Source organism: Polypterus senegalus, chromosome 16 (genome assembly GCF_016835505.1).
Source record: "Polypterus senegalus isolate Bchr_013 chromosome 16, ASM1683550v1, whole genome shotgun sequence".
Taxonomy (NCBI): Eukaryota; Metazoa; Chordata; class Cladistia; order Polypteriformes; family Polypteridae; genus Polypterus; species Polypterus senegalus.
Window position 1 is genome coordinate 54,308,059 of NC_053169.1, and position 11,894 is coordinate 54,319,952.

Below are 11,894 nucleotides of genomic sequence, written 5' to 3' on the forward strand. Positions count from 1 at the left end.
ACAGTTTGTCCATATCTTTCCCACACAAATTTTTAGCCACCCTTCATATTTCAAGTGGTGAACATACACAGCAGTACAATTTTGCTTCTTCTGAATGAGCCCAGCTTGGCCACTGATGTCAAATGGACATGAAAAGCACTCGCAGGCAAGCACTTTTCCCAGGCCTTGCTCCAGGAGTGGGTCCCAGTATCCCCTTTCTTTACAGGGTCCATTTAGGTTAGCTGAAAAACTTTAAAGAGTTAAGTTTCTGGATTGTTCATTGTCTGCACTCTTGTTTTATAATCAGTGTATAAGGTAAACCTTTTAGGAGCATTAGGATCCTGGTAGAACAGGACAACTCTTTTTTGTATTTTGGACATTATTACAGAAGGAAGGCTAAAGAACAAATAAAGCTGCAACATACAAAGCATTCATAAAACTTAATAAACTTTGCAGTGAACATTTTCAGCAGTAAACAGTGACCTGTTTAGAGGCACCACTTATGTCACTTTAGCCTCAAATTTAGGCAGCTGATCCATTCTGGTTCAGGGCCATCTGTTCTAAAAATCAGAAAAATGTGCCACTGATTCATTTTTAAATACTGAAAACATTTTTTATATTGTTTCAGGGATACAAGAATATGTTGAGGCTATATCTTTCCAGCATTTCATTAAGGAACGTTCATTGCTAAGTCTGCAGGAAATCAACCAACGCTTGATCTTTGCTGACAATGAAAACATTGAAGGATCACAGGTATAATCAATATTTATATTTTTATTTCTTGTGACTTTTTGGCTGATTCTATCATTTTATTGTAAGAACACAGGTAACCATGGAATCAAGTACTTATTTGTTGGGGAAAATATAGCGGTCAGCTGATTAGAGCAACACAAAGAGTACAGTAAGACAAAAGGCAGACAAATCTGCACCAGAAGTTAATTCACCAGTCCTTTATGTTGAAATAAGATGAAACTTTTAAAGATGAACTATAAACAAGTGTAATGTGTTTTAAGCTTTTTCCTAAAATTATAAGCTTGGTATGTTTACCACTCAGAATAAACAGTAAAAAGGTATCAAAGAAGTGGAAAAAAAGGAAATATCTGACCTTTGTTCTTTATTAATTAAAATATTCTTGGGAAGTGATTCATTGTTAGTCCTGTTTAAAGTGGGTCCTTTAAGGATCATTGCTGAAGTTGATAGAATTTTTTAGTCTGTGTAAAATTATAAAAAAAAAAGATTATGGTTTGAGGTTGACAATAAATTAGATGGATTGGCAGATACTGTACAGTCAGAATGTAGACTTGGGTGGATACAGTATGTGGGAGAAGACATTTATTGCAAAGAAAAGTTTTCAAATAGGAAATCAAATGTTAGATGTAATTACACAATACAAGGATATGGATATTGACAGCATGCCTTATGAGAAAGAATTTCAAATTTTAGACGTCTCACTGTCCACTTTCAAATTAACAATAGCACGTCATGTTACAATACATAGCACACTGTTCTGAGCATAAATAAATACAGGTTATCCTACAACTATACAACATATTACATAGCAGAATGAGGAACAGCAAGGGGTCAAAACCATGGGATCAAACTAAATCCAGGCAATCAGGGACTAAAAGACAAGACCTTACTTTTCACTCAAAGTCAGAGTTAAGTTAAAACCAAAATTAACAATCCTAGCATAAGGGACTACTTCAGGGAATAGCTAACTAACTTTAAGAGATACCACAAAGTAATTTTATCCTCTGATAGAGCATATTGCAGTTAGCACCATATTTATAGCCTGTGGTAGGGTAACATTCAGAACAATTTTTTGTAAGTTTAGAATAAGAAGACTTTTTAAACTTTATAATCTTGATTCCAAATGTAAAATGAACATTAGAATTATATATATTTCATATGTAGAACCCCACAATACACAAAAAGACGTATACAAAATGTCTTGACACTTCATTAATACGTTCTTTGACAAGAACACTGAAACAGAGATGGAAAATGGCTGAAGGTGTATTTCACATTAACATTAGAAAGCATTTCTTCACACAGATGCTTGGAGTAAGTTACTAAAAATGATCACTTATAGCAATATGAGGTCCTGCAAATCTGACTAGATATTTTCATTTATTCCTATTCATTTATTTTTTTTCAAAGGCTATGTTGGACTGAATGGCCTCTTTTTCTTAAAATATTGTCTTTATATTCTAAGTAGCTCATCAACTGTAGCATTCAATCTTCAACCTGACGTAACTCCTTGAAACCCTTCCATCCTGGTTTTAATGGGGTTCCATCTTTCGTTTTGCCTACTCGTTTATTTTTCAATTTTTTTCTTTATTTGTTAATGAAACTGAGTTTGTTAAGGAAATCCTTTTTTTTTATTAGGTTTTATGCTTTCTGTTTATGATTTTGTAGTTTTTTTTAGTTTTGTTTGTTTCCTTTTTATGCTGAGACATATTTTTCTGGTTTGTCCCCCTCTTCTTTTTGTAAGTCTTTTGGTCTTTTTTCTCTCACTTTGTACACCATCATTCTATGGACCATTGAGGCCAACAATAGGAACCTTCTTTCTTGCCCAAACCTTTCCATTCCTTGATATCATCCAGCCATCGTCTTCTTTGTCGTTTTCATTTTCTCACCTCTTCCAACCTACCAATTATCAGTGTCTTTACCAGTCTGTTGTCTCCCATTCTTTATGCTGTATATGTCTAAACAAGTGCAATTTCCTTGCTTTAATCATGTCAACAACCATTATTCATCTGTTGAAGTTTTTAGAAATCTTTTTGTCGCTCACCATATCCTACCAGTATATTCTTATTAGTTTCCTATAACACACTATTTCAAATGCATTCAACCTCCTTACATCTCCTACTTTTAAAGTCCAGGATTCATATGCTTGTTGCAATGTAAAAAACACACATGCATCCCTGTATTATCACACCTACATGGTCTTACACTTTCATCTTCTCTGTCCATATTTTTTCCAGAATTTTTATGAATAATTGCAAGAATGTTGGTGGTCTTATTATTATTTTTGCATTTTGGCTGTTATTTTAATATTCTTGCTCTTCTGTATTGTTACCAGACTTGCAGAACATACTATCTTGATTCTCCTTCGAATTTCTTTACTGTAGTCATTACTTCTAGTTCTCAAACTTCTCAAATATGTGAACTAGTCTGCACATTCTAGTTGTATGCTATTTATGTATACACATGCTACATTGTTGTTACCCATCACTTTTGTTTTTGTCTTGTCCCTGTTGATATGAAGTCCAAATTCTTAACCAGATTGATAATATTCTCTCTGCTGAGTTTGCAATTGGTTTTCCTCTTTTGCCAACAGATCTGTATCGTCTACAAATCATAAGTCATTAGCAATGGTTCCCTGTACACATACATGGTCTTGCGCTTTCATCCTCTCCATCTGTATTTTTCCCCAGAATTGTTATGTATAATTACAAGAATGTGGATGGTCTTATGTGCTTCCTATTGTTGCTCTTTCCCATCAATCTGTCCTTTCTTGGCCTTAAAAGCCATCTCTGACATTTCATATAAGCCTTTTATTTCTCCAGTCATCTTTTCTGTTACTCCCATGGTTGCAATTGAGTTTCATAGTCCTTCATGGCATACAGAGTGAAATGCCTTTTCTTAACGTCAATGAAACAATAGAAGTTTCTTGCTTTGATTAATTACTCTAAAAATGCAAAGCAAAGTGTCAGGATCTGTAGGATGGTACTTCTATCTTTTCTGTTGCTCCCTTGTTACTCACTTAGGTTTTCTTCCATGGCACCTCTCAATCTTTTCATGCAGAGTGTTCGGCATCATTTTGCACATATGTGAAAACAACACCATTGTTCTGTAATTTGTGCAGCTCATGAGATCTCTCTTTTTTGGTTATGCCACCAGGCATGATTTACACCATTCAATTTACCTGTCTCCTAAATTTCACTGCAGATCTTCCATATTTCTTCTAGTATTCAAGGTTCTCCTTCCTTAATAATCACGGCACCTTATCAATTCCGCAACTTTTGGTGATTTGACTATTTTTATTTTTGATCGATCTGTTCAACATTTAAGGATTGATTTCTGGATTTTTTAAATTTTTGCTTTTCTGTTAAGTTTGTATTTCGTGTGAAACGTCATATTTTTGGTTGGAATTTTGGACCTATTATTGAACTTTGTATTCTTTGTATTTTGTTTTTTATTTTGTTTGTTTCCCTATTTTTCTGATACTTTTAGATTTTGTTTCTCTTAGATTGTGATTCTGTATTTAGTACTTATTAATAATTAATACAGTAGTCTTATACTCGTGTCCGGGCTTTGGAAGTTTCCCACCTCTTTTAGCATAGCGTTTCAGCCAAATTATAAGAGCTAGAGGTTTCAAATTCTTTGTGTAGGTGTCTAGGTGCATTTCCATTGTAAAGACCATTTCAAAACCTTTATCTTCATACCTTTAAGTACTTTGTGATTGATTCTGACTTGTGTGTTTAATCTTTGTCTTGCAGAAAATATGTAGCCTCTCTTCAGCTTAAATTTGTTTTTACATTAGCTACTTATATTTGTTGATATTTACTTGAAAAGTTGTTCTCAAGTCTGTACAATATTTGCTTTGCTACTAGCTGACACACTGCTCCCATGCTTAGCAACTGGCAAGATGTTCTTGCCATTCAGTTGCAGCCAAAAAGAAAAAGTCTCCCGTTTCACCTGTTCATATAACATAGTTTTGCAATCTTTCTGCTTTACTTAGGTACTATGTGTGTGAGGTTTTTTCGAATGTTTCTTATTCACTTCTCTCTCCAGATTTTTTTTGTTAGAAATGGTATACTATGGACCTATCCAAGCTAAACTTTTTGCGTGGTCCTTTGCACTGATTTTTATGTTGTGCTTTCCCTTATCAGCTTATGAACAGTTCTGTTTTCTTTTTTCTTTTTTCTTAGTCTTGCAGATCTTCTCTCAGTCAGTTAGTTACCCTTTAACTTCCATTTCATAGTAATAGTTTCTCACAGTGAAATTTCCAAGGAAACATGCAGATGTCTTTTTGTAGCAATACCCTGCATTGTAAGGGTCAATACATTTTCACAACTGCTTAATCCAATTCAGAGTTTCATGGGCCAAATCATATCCAGACAGCAGTGAATGTAAAATAGGAACCATCCCTGGATGAACTGGCAGTACATCACAAAACACACTCATGCATACATATTCACATTCGTGCAGGGCCACATTTGCACAACATCAGAAGGAAAATGAACTGCCGTGAGAAAATCTGTTCAGACACTGGAGGAGCATGCAGTCTCCATGCACACAATAGGTAGGCCTTTGATTTGATCCTAGGATTCTGGAACTGTGAAGCAGCAACTCTAAGCACTGTGTCACCATGCTGTTTTTTGTGTAAGGCTTATCCTTAATTTCTGTAATTTTGTTAGATTGTTAGTTTTCATCAAATTTTTAGACTGTCTAGTTTCCTGTGCTGTTCTTTAAAATCTGTTTAGTTTTGATTGTAAAGTTTGCACCTTCTGATAACATATTTTGTATTGTATGTATATTAATTTTGTTTATTGTCCTGGCTTAAAGACAACTGCCAAATAAAAAAATCATAATAATAATTTTCAATAAATCACCAGCCTATGATTCTTCATTGTGGTCACAACATCCTGAAGAGTTAAAAGGGTCAGAGTATGTGTTCACTTCAGGAGTTGTCTTCACCTGGCTGAACTTAAGGTCAAACAAGTCAATCAAGTTTTGTGGCTTTTGATTTGGGGGTGGAGACAATGTTGACTAGAGAAATTCCCAAATGTCTTTAAAGAGGTTTTGTTTATGCAGTCTTAGTAAAACTATAAACATTAATCTTTCTACCAAGGATAATTAAATATTAACAATATTATTTTAATGTTTGCTACAGATGACTTTATACACAGAGCATCGACATGAATGACTGATGAAGTGCTGTGTATAAACATTACAACCATTAAAGCTGGATATGTTTATGCAACTAATAAATACAAAATGTTTGTAAATTGTAGTATTTAATTTTTAGATATTTTTAGAGATGTGTTCAATATGTAAAAATGGTAACATTTCCAACAATATTTTAGGTTTTTTCTGTTTAACTGATTTAGTCAGTGTACTATCTATATATAAAATATGGGCTTTAATTCATATATGAATTTTGAATATATTCCAACATATATTACAGTTTGAATGTTCATAAGTGAAGTAAAAGGTCTGGATGTTCTCAGTATAATGCTGTGCAGTGTTTTAGACTAAGATTGTGTATTCATTCATCAGTTCCAGGAGCAGCTTATTTGTATTTTTAAATAGATAGTTTCTTTTAATATCACTGAAATGGATCACCTTTTGTCCAATACAAAAGAACAGCTGTTTCCGTCAAATGTAAATTGCTCTGTGAAATCTTATAATGGGTTGCCTCCATTTCAGCTGGATGAACTGGGTAATCTCACATAATAGGAATACAAGAAGAATGTTGCTTGCACAAACTGCCATAATAAAAGAGAAAGTTGTGAAACAGTTTGTGCTTTGGGTCATTTTTGCCTGTTGTATCTAGGGAGACCATGGAAGTTTTGGGCAGAAAAAACCCAAGTGAAACCACTTGTAATTTTTCAAAAACTGTTATAGTCATTAATCTATTTTTATATCTTGTGGCTACATGTCTCTGTAATATCATTTCCATTGTCTCTTTTACAAGAATACATAAATTGTTATGCTTTTAGTCCCAATTTGTTTTTCATGTGAAACAAGTTAATGTACTAAATGTCATTTTCTGATTATACGTGAGTGGATCATTATTCTTATTACTTATTTAGCAGGCATGTTTATCTCAAGGCACATATCCATAGAATATATAACATACATATTGTATAAGTGATTAAAAGAAAAGAACAATAGTTAGCAAAACAATAAAGAACAACATTTTAAAGTAGATATAAGATATGGACATAATGCAAATGTACCAGGGCTGTATGAATGTGTTTTTGTTTGTAGTCTAGTTAAATGTTGTCTTTGTTGGGCTTTTATTTGTACTATAAATATCAAACTTTTTAAAGTACCTCCTGTTCTGTGTTTTAGCAACATTGATGATTGACAGTGCTTTAGTGTTTGGAGGTGGGATTTCCAATGCTTTACCATCATGTTCCGGGTTTCCACCTTTGAAAGGTCATATCATTCACCACTAAGAGACAAAAATGTGTTCATCTTTGCAGGCTGTCATCACTTTAATCTATTTTACTGCTTTGTAAGACATCTGCTATTTTTGCAGAACTCAAATAATCTCTGTCTCACCAGCCCAACATGCACCAGTAAGGTGTTATTTTTTTTCTTTTTATTCTGTTATGGGTACCCAATGAACTTAGTGTGAAAAATTCAGGAGGAGATACATTAAAGACCGAGGAACAGACAAAATTGTGCTCAGGGGACAGGCTGGAATCTAAGAAACCAGAAGAAACAAAATGATGAATCTTCAAAACATAAACAAGATCCCAGGATCAAGTCTAGTAAAAAAAAAAAAGTAAAAGGTCATAGCTGTTATACTTAGTTATAACAACTCAGGAATGAAATCAAATTGAATTTTAAGTTTAATCCAAAGTAATAATACTGAGTACTGCGTGATACTATCTTAAATATTGGTGGTAAAATGACGTCGTGTCATGCCTGCATGACCTGCAACAGGTATCATTCTCATAAACGATGTGCCCAAGGTGATGAAAACAAATACAGAATGGCAGCACCAATGAATAACTGGCATACCAAACTGGTATTGAAATGATGTACTAGAAATAATGATAAAAATTAGTAAATGAAAGTAATTTCCAGAAAATAAGAAAACCAAATTCATAACTCATTCATGGATTTAAGTCTGGTATATTTTCAGCTCCACAACTCGTTAAAGAAACTTTATATTTGATATGTTTATATGTTTCTTCTTTGGCTATAGTGTGCATACTTAAAATAAAAAGTAAGGAACAGGAGAGGATACACATTTGCCATCTTTTTGTTACTTTTTACTATAAACATGTACGATAACTAGCTAAAGGACCTGAGGAAATTACGCATATTTTATCTCCATTATTTCACTTTATTTAACATATATATTCACTTGTCACTTTTTTTGTGTATATATTTGCTCACTACTAACTGAGGAGTGTGTTTGTTGGGAACCAGTGATTAATAAGGGAAGTGTGAGTTGATATTTTTTGTTGGAACTATTTTATCAATGCTTTTGAGAATTCTAAAGATGCAGATTAGGTCTCTATGTAGATGTATCTGCCCAAGACTAAAGAGGGATAACTTTGTCAAAATAAGACATCTCTTTCAGTCCCAGGATGCAGCAGGTTGCTCTTCTCTGCAAAGCCTCCAATGCTGCTATATCTTTTTGTGGCATAGTGACTAGTTGAATTTCAAATGCTGTCTTATTAGTCTGAGCAGTATATTTTTTCACTATTACTGAACAGTTTTAACAATATAATTTAACATTTTATCAACGTATTACGTTTTTGTTGTAAGTAGTTTTACTTTCAGCTAGGGGTTGGTTGGCAATACAGCTAAAATTAAATATGATTGAAAAGGAACTAACAATAGGAAGATGATTGGAGCAAACTGCATTTGATTTCTATTCCTTCATTTTTAACATGAAATTAATGTGACTTCATGTTTAGTACTTTATTTAGTTCTGTTTGTATTGCTGATAACAAATTTGGTTATTTTGTACATTTCTTGCTTATTTTAGTTATCAGCCATTGATTTTATCGGAAGTTTCTCAGCGGCTTACTTTTGGAGACACACTAAAGGTTTAATGGGCTGTGGCACTGACATGGTGCCAAATAAACAGCAGATGTTCTTTAAGTGGCTTCAGTCCAGTACATTTAATACCATGTCCAGGTGGTGGTTGTGGCATTTCCTCCCTCTCATATAAACATTTTTTCCTATTATTAACCATATTTCCATATGCTTGGGCAACAAGGACCAAGAATAAATATTTTAAAGCAGCTGCTGTGTTGACCCCTTTGACCACATTTTGAGTGACAAGCTTTCATCCCTATTGTTTTCCACAGGGAATGGGATACTTATGTCATAAGTTGGTTTTCCAATGCTTCCTGTGATGAGTTGGCAGCAATTGCAGGCAGCCTTTATTTACTGCAGTCAAATGAGTATCAGATTGTGTAATTTCCAATGGCAAAATAAATGCTGACAGTAAAAAATGTTAGCCTGAGATCATAGTGTTTTTTTCTTCATTATAAACCACTACTTCCAGAAATGTATATTTATCCTGGAATTTCTTTTAAGGCATCAGTCATATTTGATATTTGTAGAACTTTATCAGTTATTGCTGTTGGCTGGTGTCCTGGCCAGTGAGCCTAGCCCTCTGGTAATCTCACCTTGAAATCCTAGATATACATGTGCGTTTGTTCAAGCAATATATTGTGTATAAATACCATATAATACTAGAATATATCACAAAGTGAATCAGAGCTGAACTCTAAATTGGCAATTATTTTCAGGGCTACATTGCTTGGTTTTAAAAGACAACTACAGCTGCTTAACATGAAACTTCAGCAAAATTCTTTATTCATAGTATAGCTACCAAGAATCAAAAATATGTTTATGCTATAAAATGAAATAAACACAATTGCCAATTCTGTACCATTATAATAATAATAATTTTTCTAAGCAAAGTAATAGACCACTATATGAGTTGAATTTATTTTAGAGGAGACATTTTAATGGATCATTGTAATTAAATGAACACATGTAGGAAATACTGATTTTTTTTTTTTTGCAATCTAGGGCACATCAACTGATCATCCAGAACAACAAGGAAGAGTTTTATTTTTTCAAGTGACTGCCATTGACTATCTCTTAGGAATAGCGGATCTTACTGGAGAGCTAATGAGGATGTGCATTAACAGCGTTGGCAATGGGGATATTGAAACACCGTTCAAGCTCTGCCAGTTCCTTCGCCATATTTATGATGGTTTCTCGTATATTGGCAACACTGGCCCATATGAAGTCTCCAAGAAGCTGTACACTTTAAAACAAAGTTTAGGAAAAGTAGAAGATGCTTGCTATACACTAAAAGTGCGTGGCTCTGAAATTCCCAAACACATGTTGGCTGATGTGTTTACATCAAGAGCTGCAATGATTGAACCTGATGAAGTAATGTCCTAGTCATAAAATGTATGTTTCCAGAGAGTTAGCAGAAACATAGCTATTTGTTACTCATAGTGCTGAATACATATTGTTTACTTGTGTTAGTTACCAGATCACAGGCTTTCGTTAGCAATGGCAAGAACACAGCCTTATACTTGTAATTGTTGGGTGTTTCAAAAAGCAAAGATTATATTATGGCACTTAATTCTAGGTAATCTTGAATTTAATACATACTCAATGGTGTTTCTGTTATTTACAAGCTACATGTAAAAAGCATAATTTGATTCCAAGTTTTTTTCCCCAGACTTTAAATGTTTTTATCATTTAATTTGTATTGATTGACGTACAGTACATGACCTCTGAAAGGTGGAAATATGACATCCCTTGAATGACATCTCCATACAGAAATGTGAAAAAATAAAAATATATAGACTGGGGAGTAAAATAAACAGATCTGTGCCTGATGGTGTCTTGTTGGTGGTGTTGGTTACACAGATTGAAACATTTTCTGAATATTCTGATATATTTGATAGTATCTCATAAAAATAAGACTCTTTGCTGAAATGTATATATGTCACACATGGAGCACTCATGAAAGTATGAATATTTATTCTTCAGTATATACTTTTTAAATACATAATACAACTATAATTGCACAAACATTTTAAATTCAAATAGCTTTCTAAAGCATCCTTTCACTGTGTTATCATGAAGTGATTTGAAAATACAGACATAAATGTTGTGAAAAACAAGAGGCAGTAGCAAAATATGTACAGTGCCTATAGTGTTCTTTCCCCACTTGGATGTTTTCACAATCGTTTATCATTATGCAACATTGAATCACAGTGGATTTAACTTGGCGTTTTTGTCAAAACGATAACAGAATTGTGCAAAGTGGTCTAAATTAATTACAAATTTAAAACACAAAGTATTAATTGCATAAGTATTTAGTAAATGTACATTTGGCAGCAACTTCAGCCTCAGCTCTATGTGGACAGGTTTCTCTATCTGCTCAGCACATCTGGATACTATCATTTTTCTCCATTCTTCTTTGCAAAAACATGCTTCATCTCTGGCATGTTTCATGTTGATTTTGAGTGAACAGATTTTTTCAAGTCCAGCCATACAGTAAATTCTTAATTGGACTGAGGTGTGGACTCTGACTCAGCCACTTCAGGATATTATCACTTTTGTTTTGAAGCCATGCCTTTGCAGCTTTGGCTTTATGCTTAAGATTTCTATATTGCTGGACAACAAATCTCCCAAAACTTAAGTTTCTTCCTGAGTGATTCAGATTTTCCTCTGGGATTTTCCTGTATTTTGGTGCATTCATTTTACCAAATACCCTTATGAGCCTTGCAGTGCCTGATGCAGAGAAGCATTCTCACATCCTACTTATGTCACCACCATGCTTCACAGTGGGGATGATGTATTTTTGATAAGGTGCAGTGTTTGGATTATGCCAAATATCTGATAGGCAAAAAAAGGGCAATCTTGATCTCATTAGACTAACAACATTCTTTTAGCTGACTTGAATCCCCCATGTACCTTCTGGCAAACACTAGCTGTGATGTCATATATATTTTTTTAACAGTGACTTTCTCTTTGCGATTCTACCATAAAGTGGCAACTGTTGAAGCACCCGGGCAACAGTTGTATGTACCGTTTTTCCAGTTGAAGCCACTGTAGCTTGTAACCCCTTCCAAATTATCACATACCTCTTAGTATCACCCATCACTATTTGTTTTTCT

The 11,894-nt window shown here is 33.9% G+C and overlaps 1 protein-coding gene across 2 annotated transcripts in view; it reads left to right on the top strand.

Annotated features, from left to right (window-relative positions):
- The window catches only part of tsnax (translin-associated factor X), a 79,559-nt gene extending 68,952 nt beyond the window's left edge, over positions 1–10,607 (top strand). For both annotated transcript variants that reach the window (XM_039738174.1, XM_039738175.1), the window contains exons 5-6: positions 608–732; positions 9,781–10,607. In XM_039738174.1, the coding sequence (XP_039594108.1) occupies positions 608–732; positions 9,781–10,161 (506 nt within the window). In that variant the 3' untranslated portion in view covers positions 10,162–10,607. The remainder of the gene's footprint in view (positions 1–607; positions 733–9,780) is intronic.
- Positions 10,608–11,894: the final 1,287 nt, after the last annotated feature.